Source organism: Camelus ferus, chromosome 6 (assembly GCF_009834535.1).
Source record: "Camelus ferus isolate YT-003-E chromosome 6, BCGSAC_Cfer_1.0, whole genome shotgun sequence".
NCBI classification, from domain to species: Eukaryota; Metazoa; Chordata; class Mammalia; order Artiodactyla; family Camelidae; genus Camelus; species Camelus ferus.
The window spans coordinates 16,663,441-16,680,797 of NC_045701.1; the positions used below are offsets into that span (position 1 = coordinate 16,663,441).

A 17,357-nucleotide genomic window follows, 5' to 3' on the forward strand; every position below is an offset into this window, starting at 1 on the left:
ATCTTTCCTCTTGTCGGGTTGGTTAGTGCCTTCTCGGTTCTCACGTTGCTAGTTCTTTACTTGTAAAGTATTTATCTTATGCATATTGCTCGTGTGTCCTAGGACAATTCAGATGGAAGGGAATGAGTGGTCTGGGAGCCAGCCTGGACTTGAGAGGCTGTCCTGGGAGCTTCACCAGTAGAAAGCCCTTCTTGGGTCTCCCAGAGTTTGGTTATTAACCTGTCAATAAAGATTGTCTAGAAATGATTCTTGGGAGTTGATTTTGAGAATAGTATAATAAATAAAATAGGGAAGAGAGTCTGATCGAAAGTTAGTTAGATATGAAACTTGAGCATATTTCGCAGTTTCTGTGATCTTTGCCCCAAAGGGAATAAAATGTTGTGGGCTGAGGGTGAGTCAGGTGATGGGTTTGCTTGTGCTCCAAAGCCCCAGATAATCATTTGAATGAATAAAATTTCAGAGATCATTTTTCTTAATGTAATTTCAGAATTTATGTAACCCAGGGAAAAAAGAGAAGAAAAATAAGATGTGAGGGTATGGAAAATGCTACCACACTGAAAAGTCACCCTGATTGTTATTTCTTATTTATACAGCTGACTCTAAATGTTTCCATGATTTAGGTAGAGCTATATTAGATGGCATGACTGGCAATAATAATTATTTGTATACCATTTCATTTTAATTTACTTTTGTATGTGTTTTTATTAGATTTATTTTCCTATCTGGCTTTTTATTCTTTTTATATAGAGAAATATTGTGAATTTGATCAGTGCGAAGAATATATAGGAATGGGGAAAGACAGGAGCTGTGACAAATTACTGAAAACTCTACTTTATATAGTATTGAAACAAATGGAATTTGAGCTATGGTTTTGTTAACCTTGGCTGTGTTTGGGTAGCAGCATGAAAGTTGGCTGTGGAGAGAAAGGAGGCTTGCATGATGGGAGGGGTGAAGCCTGGGGGCTTTTCCATGCAGGGTTGAGTTCTCCCCATTCTCTGCTGACTTAGGCACCATTACACAGGGGAGGGCTGGGAGCAGTTCTTCATCTGTTCAAGACCCCTGTGCCCACTCCATTCTCTTTCTCTCCTCCCCAGCCCCCTCAATAGAAGAATCCTAGACTAGAACACAGAACTAAGTCTTAATTCTGTGCTGAGTGGGCTTCAGACTCCTGAACCATAAATTGAAGGTGTTGATTAAGGTCTTTTCCATTGTTATACTCTGAGTTTTTTTTTTTTTTTTTTTTTTTTTAAAACAGAGCAGAGCAGAGCATTGATGTTAGCTTCTGCATATAATTGCATAACTGCTTTGCAAAGTGGTGATTCCAGAGTACCTACAGTCTTTTCTTTCTGGGAATGTTTCTTCTGGTATCTCTTTTGTGCTGTCAGTTTGCTATCAGCTGTTGTTTTTTGGGGGGAGGGAGCCTTTATTTTTTAATTTCTTTTTTTTTTTTTAATATATTTGTATTGAAGTACAGTCAGTTTACAATGTTGTCAATTTCTGGTGTACAGCACAATACTTCAGCCATATAGGAACAAGCATATATTCATTTTCATATTCTTTTAAACTATAAGTTACTACAAATATTGAATATAGTTCCCTGTGCTATAAAGTATAAACTTATTAGCAGTTTTTTAAATAAAAGGTCAATCTGTTTTTTTTTTTTTTTTTTGTGGTGAAGGGAAGTGCAGCATTTATTGTAGAAGCCATACGTGGAGAATGGGTGGGTCATGCTCAAAAACCCCGAACTCCAAAGGTCAATCTGTATTACCTCAGAATCCAAAGTGAGATTCCTGCTGGGAGAGGTGCTGTAAAGATCAACCAGGAGCTAGGGAGATGCCTGCCTATAATCAGAAAAATGCATGGGTGTGTTCTCCCCAGAGATGGTTGATTTAGATTTTCTTACAATAACTGGTAACCATACATACATACTGCATTTTGCCCTTTGCCCTCTTTTTCTTTGTAAAAGTTATTGAAGAGGAGCAAAATATTTCCCTTTCAGATAAACCTTTTCCTGTTCCTCCCCGCTCAGCAGTTGACAAGCATAAAGCAAATCCTGGAGAAGAGTAGTAAGGTACAAATAACTGGGTAATTTAGCAGATGAACTCAAATAAGTTTGCTATTGTCTGGATTCTGAGTGGCTCTCTTGTTAGTCACGCACAACTGTGTAGCTATGTACTTGACCGTGTTAGCAGAGTAGATGTTCACATGTTGTAAGTTTGGCTAGTTACAGAGATTCTTCACCTCACATCTCCTAAGGCAGTCCACGACTCGGCCCCCAGGAGGTGATGAGTCCTCTGAAATTGTGGGTGTGATTTTCTATAGGGTGTCAGTATATGCAGCTTTTTTGGGGGGGGCGGGGTGCATTCCATTATTTATTTAAATAATTTACTGAGGTGAAATTCACAATCTAGTTCCTCTTCTATCTAGTTCCAAAACATTTCCATCACCCAAAATAAAATCTCTTACACATTAAGCACTTTCCCTCTATTGACACCCTCCTCCCAGCCCCTGTGTATGGAGTTTTTGTGAGAAGACGCATGAGCTTATTCAGATTTTCCAGGAGATTCAGGACTCCCCTTGCAAAAAGTTGAAAAAAATCACTTCTTTGTGAACAACTTGTTCTTGGAAGAAAAGGACTACAGTTGGAAACTAATCCTATTACTTCATTTGTTCAGCAAACTTTTACTGAAAAACAGCTAAACATCAGGATGTAAACAGGTTTTATGTAGACTTAATTATATTTTGAAAGACAGAACTCAACACAGGGGCTGTCTAATTCCATGTGATGGGAGGAGTAGCAATCTGTTATAATTTTTTAAAAAAAATTTCTGTGTAACTAATATTTTGAGAAATACATGGCTTGTAAAATTATATTTTTAATTTAGTGTTTTCCTTAAAGCCATCAGCTTTTCTGGTAGAAAGGACTGTACACATCCTCAGCATATAGCGGTTCTTGTTACTTTGGTTGAGTTCTTCTGAAGTTTTTTAGTGTAATAGAGAAGATGAGAAGAAATGAGCTTCTTGGAGCTCACAGTGTTCCTTCACCGACAGAACTCTCTCACTACAGACTGTCTTCTAAGCTCTCTCCTCTCAACTGTCTCTCCCACTCATAGATGTGTCATAGTGTAAGATCTCTGGTTATCTGTCCAAACTGTCTTCTACTTCCTCCCATTCATATGAGTATCAGGTGAAGATCTCTGATTATCTCCTTGAAGGTATAAAACCTTTCTTCATTCTGGTCTTCTTGAAATCTTCAGCTTTTGGTGAAGTCAGAGACTTTGGTTTCTATGATAAGACTTTCACCAGATCAATTTTCTAAATTTTTAAAAAATGTATTGAAGTACTTCCAGTTGGCTAAGAGACTCCCACAGACCTCTGTGTGCACATGTGGCCTAATCCTCATTTTTCTGTGCACTCGGGGTCTATTCATTTCTACTTGCTCTTGTGGACTCACCTGTTCTATCACTGCACTTGTCTCATTTAGTCTTAAAAGATGCCTGCCTTTATCGGTCTTGAACTGAGTGTTCTCACTCAAGCTAATCGTGGAAAAGTTGGAACCATTTATTTTGTTTTGTTTCTTGGTATAAAAACTGCATAGTTTTATGAGTATAATCTGTTTGCTTGAACTTGTCACCAGAACACAGCATAGTGTAATTGACAGTTGCATATAGACAAATTATGGCCACAGTCTGCCTTTTCTTTATAATGACCTTCATAGCTATCTTTTCTGGAACTTTTTTTGGCCAGTTCTCAGGCTCCTGTAAAAGCTGTTGTGACCTCCCCAGCACATAAATGTAAGCTGTCTCCCCACCTCCATGCACACATGCTCACACCGTCATTACCATTAGCTTGTTTGCTGTGCTTGCCATGTTACTTGGGTGCTTTAGAACTATGCTTTTCAAGCTGGCCTGGGAATCAGCAGCCATGTGCCAAGAGGTTTGCACTGTTGAATAAACATGGACCAGTTTCCAGAAGCTTCATTTTGCTCAAAAATTTGGTAGAAAAACTTTAAAGCAAACATGGCTGTGTTATGAAATAGAATACAAAATCCACATAAATTTTTAAGCTAAAATAGGAGACTTCAGAGTCCCTTTCCTCCACTTAAGGATATGCTAGTATCCTCCTGAGGTGTACCTTCTGTTTGTACCCCTGAGGCATTGTTGGGCTTTAGATTATGCTATAAATCAGGCCTCAAATGCCCTCTATGCTTCAGAGTCCTTTCTTGATATTCCTCTTACTACTTATTTTCTTCAGGCTTTTCCAGGTAACTTCAACCAGTTACCTTAATTTACTTCTCTGCCTCTCTCATGCTGTGCTGTTGGTCTGGAATTCAGCCTGTGCAGCCTTTTTTGAAGGGGAGGTGATGATTTGTTCTACCTGAGCTTGGAATTCCCGTGGCTCATTACTTCCAAACACATTCTCTTTTTGTAGACATGTGAATATATCATACGCATGCCTTAAGTTTTCTGTAAATTCCCATGCAATTACACACACACACACACACACATTTATCCTGTTTATCTTTGTCATTTATTTTTCAAGTGTTTTTTGTAGCACTATGTATAAGGCACCTTCAGAGAGACTATTAAGAGAAATGACATGTAAAAGGTAGGGGGAAAAACATAGGAGAGAAGCAGATCAAGTTTAAGAGAAGTTCAGAAGAGGGAGAGATGATTTTTGGCTGCTCAGAATAGAATGAGTTTTTGGCTCTTCTGAGTAGAGTGAGTTTCCAGGTATTTGCCTGCATCTTTGCTGTCTTGGGATACAAATCTTATGGTTCAAAGTGGTGCTTAAATTTGAATACATACATTCATACTGAGAGTGTAAAATGCAAATAGGGATGTAATACATGTCCTTTGGCTTGAATAAAATCTAATTTTAGAATAACAGTGTCTTGTGAATATAGAGCAGAAAGGGACTTTAGAAACCATCAAATTCAAATTCAACCTTTGTTAGCATAATTACAAAAGAAAAAGCATACTGAGAACTTGATGGCTTGGTCATGTAAGTTTGTTCTTCTGACTCACAGTCCTGTGTACTTGACCTTATAAAAGAGGCGATCCTGCCATGTGATGGTTTTATATTGGATTTAAAATCCAATTATGTAAAATCATATTTGTTAGCTTCATATTTAATAACTGATCATGAAAATGACTTCTTGAATACTTTTTCTATGTAGGAGGACATTTGCTGTCATTTGAAAGAACAGGTTAAACAACTGGAGAGGAATCAAGAAGCAACCAAATTAGAAAAGACTGAGATCATTAACAGGTTGACCAGAAGCCTGGAGGAGAGTCAGAAGCAGTGTGCCAACTTGTTGCACTCAGGTGGGTGTCCGGGTGGGCGGTGGCTCCCCAGAAGGCTAGTGTCTGCAGAGAGAACATGGTAGGATTTTTGAATTACCATATAAATCCAGAAAAGACAGGAAAGATAATCAGTGGCAAATATTTTTTTAATCATGTATTTCCTTCAAGTGAAATGAACACATACATATAGACAGTTCCCTGCTTCTGTACATGGTGCATTTGTGAATACAAGTCCAAGCTGAATGTGCTAAAAGTGAACAATAAAACATGTATTATAAAGTTCTCTCCCTGAAAGTTGAAAATGATGGTGAAATCCCATTATATTTTGCCTTTTACACTTGATCTTTGATCATAGAGTTCTGTCCTTTTGTATAGCTTCTTTAATTTTTCTTTTCCTCTCACAGTGGAATAGCCACTTACCTGGTCAGCTGAAGCCAGTGAGCCACCTCCTTGTCATGCTTAAGGTTTCTTGTGTGGTCTCCGTAGTGTTAAGTGTGAAGTGTGAGACATACGCTTCCTGTCAGTTTCAACAGTACTTTTACTTCTTACTTAATAAGATGACATTGGAGTAAAAGGCAATAAAAGACTTAAATGTTTATACAAACACTATAATACCGACAAAACTGCCTGGTTTGTTGGTGAGTAGCCCTCACTGAAAACAAACAGCTCAATGGCTAATCGTCACCTGATACGTGAAAGTCAGACCTTGGCATATGAAGTCAGTTCAGACTATTGGGTACAGCGTGTGTAAGACTGGGTTATTCAAAAGTTGAAAAAACTGTGTAAATGTGTGTGTGTGTGCATGTGTGTGTGTATTTTCGTGGAAGCAAAATTTGTATCCTGCTCCATTTAGGTGCCCACTCTGTTCAGATCTGTATCCTTTTGTTCCACATGGCATTACTTACTGAGCCTTTTTCCTTGCCATTAAAGGCTTTGAAAATATGATTTTCTTTAGTTGCATAATATGCCATCATTATTTTGCTTAACCATTTCCCAGATGCTCATTTTCTTTTGAGGAAACCCAGTAAAGTCCCTTTTAAATGGGAACCTTTTAACCATTTAAAATACTAGGTTTCAGAAGCACGGTGCTAATATGCTGCTTTCACATGTGGAGGTGAGAGTGGTGGAAATAAAAGCCTTTAGAACAAAAGCTAAAGGCCGCGAGATGAAGTTTTCTTGTTAGAGTGTAGAAATGGGTTCCAAAGAATTTTTGCTTTGGCTTTCTGTGAGCTGGAATGTTCTGTTCCTATTAAAGGACTTGTGGAGTGTTAAGGTCTGTAGACGTGGCTAATTGGATTCGTAGCAAGGTCACAGTAGCCCATGTCTTCAACCTCCCAGGGATCTGTGGGGAGCCTGCACTAAATCCTGGAAATGTCTGCACCAGACCTATGCCTTCTGGGCCCACTGGCTATACTTTTGTGCTCCCAAAATGGTAGTTAAAAGGTCATAAAGCAGAACTCCTGTCACCTCAGTTGACTCAAGTTCTTCTGTCCACGATCGGCACTTTGTTCCTTCATGTTTGGCGTTGTCTGTGGTTCTTTCTCCCGTAGGCTCAGCACAGGAGGTGGCTCAGCTCCGGCTCCAGCTGCAGCAGGCGCGAAAGGCTCATGCTGTGAGCGAGAACATGAACACGGCTCTGCAAGTGAGTGCTGCCCCGTGGAAGAGACTCGGGGTCACTCAGCTAGGTGGCGGTCACCTCGCCTCGCTGAGCGTTGCATTTCCCTGTATAAAAGAGGTGGCCAGACCATCTCCAAGCCCTGGGAGTTGTTCGCAGCCTCACCCACACAGCTGGGTGGTCAAGCCCAGGCCGGTCTAACTGCAGAGCCAGGGCCCCGCCCCCTCCTGCACCTGAGATCAACAGGTGCGGGAAACCTGCGGTTTAGCTGCGTTTCTCTCACATCCTCCTCCAGCACCGCCTACGTTTTCTGTCGGAGGAAGACTTCCAGTATCACCTCCACTGGAAAGAGGTATTTTGCCTCTTCATCGCTGGCAGACAGAAGTGCAGCACTTTCTTAGCAAGCCAGCCTACTCAGTCCTCTGCTTTAGTAAACCAAAATGTGCTCCACCAGCTTCTCGGCTCAAGGGGTGCTGGTCACGGAGGACATGTGTAAGGGAGGGCGGTGTGCGAGAGACTGCCGACGGCCGCTTTCTCATTCACTTACTTGTTCATTCAGTTCACTCGAAACCTCTATGTGCTGGCCTTTATATTTTTAATGTGTGCTAAAAAGGTATGTGAAGAAGAGTTTCTGCCTTCTACTGATCATTAAAATGAATTTTTAAGAATAGATAGAGTGACTAATTCTTTCTTATAAAAAATAATGAAAATAACTTTCAATAATTTTGTGTTTTAGGAAGAATTAACAGAACTAAAAGACGAAATTTCTCTCTATGAATCTGCTGCAAAACTAGAAATACTTCCAAGTGGCTCAGAAGGAGAATTAAATATAGAACTCACTGAGTCATATGTGGATTTGGGGATCAAGAAAGCCAACTGGAAAAAATCCAAAGTTAAGAGGTATTGGGAAAATACTTTACTATAGAAGAATTTCCATTAATAATATTGATGGTGCACAACAGACTGGTGGCACTAGGCATGAAGTGATGAGCTGCTTAGGGCTTCTTGAATGTGGGACAGTGTGTTTTAGTAATTTCTGATGAAGTGTAAGGGTCTGAAATCAAGAGGAACAGAAACCTCAAGTCTTGATACTGTGCTGTCTCGATACCAATAGGGCACATCAGTTTCAATAAGGTAAGAATGATCAATTTAGTTAAAATGTACAAATTAAATTCTACAACTTAGATTACATGTCTGTTTTACTATTAAGGTGAGAGTGAATTGTTTTTTTATTATGTTAACACTGTATGCTAAAAGCAGGCATTCGTCAATGGTATATGAGAAAATGAGCATTAATTTTCCCTAGGAACCTTATTGTGACCTTCTTTTTAAAATAGGGATTCTGTCTTTTATGACACTGCTTAGCACAGATATTTTTAGCAGTCCTACGGAAGAGAGTGCTTTATTGTCCTTCCCAGGGACCAGTAGGCGAGGGCTGGTGGTGGTACAAAAGACAGAACATTTAGATACCATTGAACACTTAAAAGATGAAGGAAGGAAAGGATGTATATTCTGAGGCACATGCTATTTGGAAGGGGCTGTGCAAGGCTCTGGGAGTAGAGTACAAAAGGAAGTTTACATTTTGTCTGATGGGGAGAGGGAGACACACTTGTAAGCAACTAAGTGCTATGTGCTAGCTTGCTGTGCAAAGGGGTGTTTATCCATCCCTCCTACTGGTCTAGGGAGAGGATGAACGATGGGGTATTTGGAAGAGATTGCATGCAGGCTAAGGAAAGCCTTTATTGAAGGCATTCTTTTAAAAAATTTTTTTTAATTGTCTTTTTTCTTGAGGGGGTAATTAGGTTTATTCATTCATTTATTTTTAGAGAAACTACTGGGGAATGAACCCAGGACCTTGAGCAGGCTAAGCATGCGCTCCACCACTTGAGCTACACCCTACCCCCTTGAATACATTCTTGAATGAAGCCACCACTATCCAGTTTATAGTTTAAGACTATGGTTACCATCATTATTGTTTAGTGAGAGTGTTTACTACCTGTTGTGTTTCGGGCATCATGCAACTAAATACAAATAAATAAATCTCCTGAAGGGTTTGTTTGTTCCACAGTGGGTTTTAGAACTTACGTATTTTAGTACTGTGATTCCATTTTCAAAACAGTAAGATGAGATTCAGTAGGTGAAAATCTCAAATCAGGTAATATTGTGAAACAAGATGCTATGTTAGTTTATTAAGATACCATTTGTTACCGAACCAGACTTGCCTGTGTGCAATAAATCAATGTACTAACATTGGGTTGTGGTGAAAGAAAGTGCAGCATTTATTGTAGAGCACCAGACAATAATGCTCTGGGGCAGATAATGCTCAAAAAACCCAAGCACCCTGATGGGTTTCAGGCAAGAAGTTTTTATAGGCAAAATTTGGGGGGAGGGCTGCAGGGTGTGTAACCCTCCTCTCATTGGTTGATGGGGAGGTAACAGGGTGGTGGTCCAGGAGTCTCAGTCATCAGCCTTCTGGTTCCAACCAGTCTGGTGTCCATGTGCTTATGCTCAGCCTGAAGTTACCATCCTCCACCTGGGTGAGGGTCCTAGTTCCAGTAGAATTCAGAGATTTGTATCAAGTTGTTATGCACATTCCCCCCAAGGGGGCACCAGGACCAGGCCTCCCCCACCTCCCCCCGGCTTCCCTATTGTTTCTTTCTGCATTCCCTCACTCCCCTAATTAGTAACTGTTTGAATCTGCCCTTTGGAACTCAGGGAAGGTCCAGAAGGCTGACATCTTTTTCCTATAAACAAGAAATGATAGATGGGAAAAGGATTTTGTGTCTGGGGGACTCCATGGGGTCCTGTTGGGTTTCACACTTACCTGGAGGTCAGTCTTTAGGGACAGCATCTCAGCAGGTCACAACTATAGTCCCAAAAGTGAAGCAAAGAGGCAAATAGCAGAACTAGATTATGTGATGGACGTACTAGGAGCCACCTTGCGGCTCTTATCCCAGGGCCATGTTGACTTAGATTTGTTGGTACCCCATGAGTTACCCGATTTTCTGCCTGGCCACAGAGGAACTGGGTCGGGTTGTTGGGAGAGGTACTGCCAGTGCTGCAGCCAGACAGCTTAGCCTCAGCAGGGAGAGAGGAACAGGAACCTGCGGTGCCGGGGCTGCCGAGCACCAGGGTACACAGCTTTGTAGATGTAGGCACGTTGTCGCCCACATCAGAATGTCCACAATCGCGATCCGGAGTTGTCGAAGAAAGCCTTCAGCTTTGGTTAGTTAATTAAAGCAAAAGAGGATGAATGTGCTCTAAACAGATTTACATAAAAATTTAAAGTTAAAATGTAGTCATCTGGAAAATTTACTGCTGTGAGTGCCTCATTTCCTGTTAATGCCAGATTAATTCTAAGGGGCTAGTGGAAAGAGCATGGTCTTTAGATCCAGATTTGTTTTGATTCATAGTTTTGCCATTTATTACTAACTTTATGACCTTGGGCAAGTTTCTTGACTTTTCTGAGCCCGGTTTCTTATCAGGCTTTTTCTGTCAGGTAGATTATAGCATATCCCTTGGGGAAATTAAAATGAAGATTAAAATAGAAAATGAATGTAAAGGTAAAGGACCTCATGTAATAAGTTCTAGCAGTTATTAGGCACTTAATTAGTAATAATAATAGCTACCACTGATTAAGAGATCCTTGGTCAAAATATACCATCGATCAGATTTTATATTAATCCACATCTGATTCAACACATATTTTACAAATAGTTCTTGATCCTCATTTAAATCTTGGGGAAAATGTCGGATCCTTATTACCATTTTAGAGTTGGGAAAACTGGGGCTCAGATCACCAAGCTTGTTAGCTCAAGAGGACAGACCCTTAGCAACATAACTGGTACTTGAACCCAGAACTTTACTGTCACGTAAACCTGTTGGTTCATATTTACATGGCAGTCAGACCTTTTCGCCTTAAACTTCATTTTTTCTTTGACTTGTATTTTAGAGGATTGAAGAGTTAGTTCTTGCCAAAAAAAGATTTCTCTCCAACTCATTACTTAATTTGTGCCATAATTAGCCAGGGAATTGGGTAGAGAATACAGGTATATGTGTATAGGTTTATCTTTTCAAGTAGACTTACTCCATCATGGAGTTTACTAAAATGTATTGACTTCCCTGCCCTTTCTATTTAACTAGCACTCAAAACCAAAACCCGACAGTAATTTAAAGCACATTCTGATAATAAAGCACATTCTGATAGATAATAAACTTGAGACATCACGCGGTTATCGTAGTAAAAGGAGTGCCAGCCACGTCCACCAGGAAAAGTGGGGAATAACTAAAGCGGGTGGGTAGTCATTGAGGCTCAGGAGGAAGATGGTCAGTGGAGGGCAGGACCAGCAAAGAAAGGTTAGCTTATGGTCATCCCTCCCACCAGCATTTTAATGGGTAAGCATTCAGCTTTGAGGAAAAAGTAAAAATATTTATTCTTAGTTCAAAGTGAAAGGCGATATAAGAGAGATTAGGTTTGTACCTTTCCTCTGCTGGATTGTGGTTCTTAGAACAAAAGGGAGTGAGAGTTTTAGTTCTTTGTTGACTTGAGCTGCTTTCAAATCACTGACCCAAATATTAGCGGCTCCAAGTTTTCATTCCCAACTACCACCTCCCTCCAGCTACTGCCTAGTAAACTTGAAGGGTTTAGCCTCAGTGTTCTATTTCACATGCATGGAATCCGAGGAGCTAAGTCTGCGTGCAGCCTGCAGACAGCTTCCCCTCTCCCTTATTATAGTTGGCTGCGAAGCTCAAGTCATAAACATTTAACAAGTGGAATGCCTTTCCCCTTTGGTCTTCTCAGCAGGCTTTGTAAGGGACTACAGTTTATTTGGATTCAGAGGAACCAACTTCCACAGGTCTCACTAGTGAGCCCAATACAGGGCTGGTCACCACTGCTGACTTTTCCCTTTTGGGAAAGAAGGGAAAATTATTTTAGCAAGCACTTTTTTTGCTCTCTGACTTGGCTCCCTCTAGGAGTACATGATGTGCTATTTCAGTGGTCAGTGTTGAGTAAGAAAAACTCGGGATGCATAATTTGTTAGCTGAGCAGAAAAAGTTAGTTCACCATGTCTTACAGCACAGGAAAGATGTGCTGTAATATAGCTTACATTTCTTATACAATTTCTGTTTTTTATATTTCTATATAATTAGAAGTGGTTTAAGCTGGTGAGATCTACACATATAGACATATTTCCACTATATTACACATCCAAAAGTTGTGTATATTGATAAATATGTACTGTATTGCCAGAGATTCCTTTTATAATGTTAAAAAAAACCCCATAATGTTTTGTTCATCCCCTTTCTCTCTCTGTATATGTGTGTGTGTATATATATATATATATAATTTTACTTCCCATGAAGAAAACCACTATTAACATTTTGATATATAACTTGTACATTATCTGTTTTGTGTGTTTCTAAAAGATAAAATAATATTGAATGTACTACTTTATAATGTGTCTTGACTTTGTATATTATGGGATCTTTAGATGTCAGTAAATATTGTAAATACTTACTAGTGGATATGTAGATGAATGAACTATATTTTAGTAATACATTTGTTTAAATTTTTTAAAACTGTAAGTAATGCAGTATTATTATTATAAGCATATCTGTAGTCGAATCTTTATTCAAATCTTTGGTTATTTCCTTAAGGCGATATTCTTGTTAAAGAGTATGCATGTATTTGAGGCTTTTGGTACATGTTGCTAAGCTGCCCTGCAGTTTGCATTATTACCCACACCGTGTGATAGTACCTGTTTCCTGTACCCTGGCCAGTGTTGAGGGATATCACTTTTCCTGTTTCAAAATTTTATGTAGTTAGATCCAGCACTTTTTTCCCTTATGATTTCTTGATGGTATTTTTCTAGTACTTTTTTTTTTTTTTAACATTTTTTATTGATTTGTAATCATTTTACAATGTTGTGTCAAATTCCAGTGTAGAACACAATTTTTCAGCTATACGTGAACATACATATATTCATTGTCACATTTTTTTTTCTCTGTGAGCTACCATAAGATCCCGTACACATTTCCCTGGCTAGTACTTTTTATAGTTTTATTTTACTTTTTAAACTTTTTAAAATTGTGAAATATAACCCATAAAGGGAACGTAAGTGTACAACTTGATGATTTTAAAGTGAATTCCCGTGGAACCACTACCTAGGTCAAGAAATAAACATTGCCAGCAGCTGCCCATATCCCTCTTTCCAGGTGTAACCTGGAGGCTACTACTTTCTTAACTGTTAATGGCAGTTATTTTCTGGGTTTTTTTGTTGTTGTTATCTTTTAAAATCTAATTATCCATGCCTACATACTGTAGATTAGCTTTGCCTTTATACAGAAGGAACTCATACATTAGGTGTGTCTTTTTCTCTTCCACAGCTTTATTGAGATATACAGTTGACTTGAACAACGTGGGTTTGAACTGCAGGGGTTCCACTTATACGTAATATAGTACCTGTATTTTTACAAATCTGTAATTTAAATGTGGGGGAAAAGTTTGTGTTCTACCAGAGATCATATTGTAACATGAGAAGAACTAGGATTTGAGTCCTGATTCTGTCCACACTGTTTGAGCTTTCTGCCCTTGGCTGAGTGAGTTTTTGAGGCAGAAACAACAGGGATACCAGTAGGTGGGTTTTTCAACTTGCAGGAGGCGGTGGGGGCAGGGAGTCAGTACCCCCAACCCCCTATGTTATTCAAGGGTCAGCTGTATTTCAAATACCAAAAAATCACACATTTGAAGTGTATAGTTAAGTGTGTTTAATATATTCCCAGGGTTGTGTATCTATCATCACAACCCAATTTTAGAACATTTTGATATCCCCCAAAAGAAATCCAGTACTCACCATCGGGCATTCCCCATTATCACAGCTCCAGATAAACACTACTTTCTATCTCTGTGGATTTGTTCTGTACATTTTACATAAATGGATTCATATACTATGTGGTCTTCTGTGATTGGCTTCTGTTACTTAGCATAATGCTTTCAAGGTTCATCCGTGTTGTAGCATGTGTCAGTGCTTCATTCCGTTTTATAGCCAAATAATATTCCGTTGTATGAATATACTACATTTTGCTTATTTATTCATCACCCGATTGACATTTATTTGGATTGTTTCTACCTTTTGGCTGTTGTTGAGTACTGCATATTTTTTAGTGGACGTATGTTTTCAGTTCTTTTAGATGTGTATCTAGGAGTGGAATTGCTGGGTCATATGGTAACTTAACATTCAGCATTTTGAAAAGTGATCAAACTGTTTTCCAAAGTGGCTACATCGTTTTACATTGTCACCAGCGATGAATGAGTGTTTCATTTTTTTTGTGATTTGCTAATGATGTGGTTTTTATTTGATGGCTCATTATGTTCAACATCTTTTCATGTATTTATTGGCCATTTGTATGTCTTTTCTTTTCCTCATTTTTAAATTGGGTTGTCTTTTTGTTTAGTTTTAAGAGCTTTTATATATTCTGAATACAAGTCTCTGGTCAGATACATTATTTGTAAGTATTTTCTCTTAGTCAGTGAGTTGTCTTTTCACTTTCTTAATAGCATCCTTTGAAACACAAAAGTCTAATTTTATGAAGTCCAACTTCTGTATTTTTTTCTTTAGTAGCTTGTTCTTTTGGTGTCTAAGAAACCATTCTCTAATCCAGTGTTCTAAAGATTTATGCCTGTGATTTCTCCTAAGAGTTTTATCTTTTACATTAGGTCTTGAGATCCATTTTGAATTAATTTTTGCATATGATATGAGGTGGGAATCTAACTTCATTCTTTTGCATTTAGATATCCAGTTATTCCTTACCATTTATTGAAAAGACTATTCTCCATTTAGTTGTTTTGGCACCCTTAAATCAATTGACTCTAAGTATGAGGGCTTATTTCTGGGCTCTTAATTTTGTTCCAGTGAGCTACATGACCTTATGCCAGTACCATACTGCCTAGATTGCTTTATCTTTGTAGTATTTGAAATTGGAAAGTGAGTCTTCAACTATGTTCTTCTTTTCCAAGATTTTCTTTGGCTAATCTGGATCTCTTGCATTTCCATACGAATTTTTGGATCAGTTTGTCAATTTCTGCAAAGAAAGCAGGTCAGATTTTGATAGGCATTGCATGGATGTTTTTGCATTTGCATGGAATCTGTAGAACAATTTGGAGAAGTATTGCCATCTTGATACTGTGTTCTGATCCCCGAACACAGGATATTTTCCCACTTATTTAGGTCTTTAATTTCTTTCAGTGTACCATTCATATACTTTTATAATTTTGTGGCTTTCAGTGTACTAGTCATATACTTTTGTTAAATTTACTCCTGTTAAGTATTTTATTCTCTTGGCTATTATTTTTGCTGGATTGTTTTATTTTTAGGTGGTTCACTACTAGTGTATAGAAATAGAATTGATACTGTATATTGATCTTGTATCATGCCATGTTGCTGAACTTGTTAATTAGTTCAAATAGTTTTTTTTTTCTTTTTTAGTGGATTCCTTAGGATCTTTTATATTCAAGATCATGTCATCAGAAACTAGAGAGAGCTTTACTTCCTTCTTTCCAGTCTGGATGCCTTTCACTGCTTTTTTCCTGACTAATTGCTCTAGCTAGAATTTCTAGTACAAATGTTGAATAGAGGTGGCAGGAACAGGCATCCTTGTCAGGAGGCAATCAGTCATTCTCCATTAAGCATGAATTCTAGCCGTGGGTTTTTCATAGATACAGGTATTCTTTAGTTTTCTTTTTTCACCAACATTCTGTTTGTGACACTTATGTTTTTGCATTTAGCTGTAGCTCATTCATTTATATATGTAAATATGTGTGTGTGTCTTTATTTGTATGACTGTTCCGCAGTTTATTTTCCATCCTACTGTCCATAGATTCTTAATGTCATTTCCAGGTACAGTGGGCATACATTTCTGTTGGGCGTATAGTTAGAAGTGAAATTTCTTGCAGTACTTGTGTTTCAACTTTAATAGGTGATGCCAAACTATTTTCCAAAGTAGTCGTGCCAATTTACATCCCCACCGGAGGTATATGAAAGTTGTAGCTGCTCTTTCTTCTTGTTAACACTTCATATTGTCAGTCTTTTAGTTTTAGCCATTTAATGTGTAGTGATATTTTATTGTGGTTTTTATTTGCATTATCCTGGAGTATTAAAGAGATTAAGCTCCATTTAAAAAAAATGTCTATTGTGTTTATTGGCTTCTTGGGTGTGGTATGTATATGTGTGTTTGTGTTTCCCTCTGTGTGTGTGTGTGTGTATGTGAAGGACTTATCTCTCTTCTTAGTTTTTATGTGATTTTTTGTATATGCATGTGTTCTGTTGATTTGTAGGAGTTTTTTGTTTTTTAGTATCTGTTCTAGATAAGAGCTATTTGGCTGTGTGTGTTGCAAATATCTTCTCTCTGTGGCTTGCCTTTTTAACCTTTTAATGTGTCTCTTGATGAATGGAAGTTTTTAAACTTTAATTTAGTCAAATTTATCAAGCTTCATGGTTAGTGCTTTTTATAATCCTTTTAAGAAACCTTTCCTTCAGGGTCATGAAGCTTTACTCTTACGCTGTCTTCTAAAAGCTTTACTGCTTTGTCTTATACTTTAGTTTTACCACCTATTTAGAATTGCTTTTCTTGTTGAAATATTTCTGATTATTCTCGCTCATTTACACTTCCAAATGAACTTTATGATTAACTTGTTCTGTTCCAGGACAAAAATCCTAATAATATTTTTTTTACCAGGATTGCATTAAGTATGTACATTAACCCAAGAAGAATTAATATCTTTATGACATTGAATTTACTTATTCAAGAATATAGCATGTCTTTTTATTTGCTTAAATCTATTTTTGTCTTTCAAGAGTGTTTTTTGCTTGTTTGTTTTATTTTTTAGTGGAGGTACTACGGATTGAACCCAGGACTTTTGCCCTACCACTGAGCTATACTCCACACTTCCCATGGAGTATTTTGAAGTTTTTCGAATTTAGATTTTGCACAATTTTTGTTACATTGGTGCCTAGATATTCTGTTTTTCAGTAGTGAATTAGGTGTTCTTTTCCATGATTTCTTCTGAGTATTGTTTATGATTTCTGTATTTTGTGTTATAACCTGTTGCCTTGTAATTCTCTAATTTTTTGAAGTAGTTTTTCCCATGAGATTTTGTTTTTTAAATATATCGTCTGCTAATGGAGGTAATTTTACCTCTTCCTTTCAACTTATGCTCCAATTGTTTTTCCTTTATGGTTGCTTTAAAGTTTCTCTAATAAACTTTATTTAGGTGTTGATAGTATAAATGCTCTTTTCCAAAGTGGTCATACCATTTTGCATTCCCAGAAGCAGTGTTGGAGAGTTTCAGTTGTTCTACACCATTGTTACAACTTGATAGTGTTAATCTTTTAAAATTTGAGCACTTCTAGTATGTGTATAGTGATACCTCATGGTGG

At 38.1% G+C, this 17,357-nt stretch overlaps 1 protein-coding gene across 7 annotated transcripts in view; it reads left to right on the plus strand.

The window, feature by feature from the left end:
• The window catches only part of CEP152 (centrosomal protein 152), an 86,171-nt gene that overhangs the window by 23,951 nt on the left and 44,863 nt on the right, over positions 1 to 17,357 (plus strand). For all 7 annotated transcript variants that reach the window (XM_032481228.1, XM_032481233.1, XM_032481232.1 and 4 more), the window contains exons 10-12: positions 5,180 to 5,327; positions 6,857 to 6,948; positions 7,658 to 7,821. In XM_032481228.1, the coding sequence (XP_032337119.1) occupies positions 5,180 to 5,327; positions 6,857 to 6,948; positions 7,658 to 7,821 (404 nt within the window). The remainder of the gene's footprint in view (positions 1 to 5,179; positions 5,328 to 6,856; positions 6,949 to 7,657; positions 7,822 to 17,357) is intronic.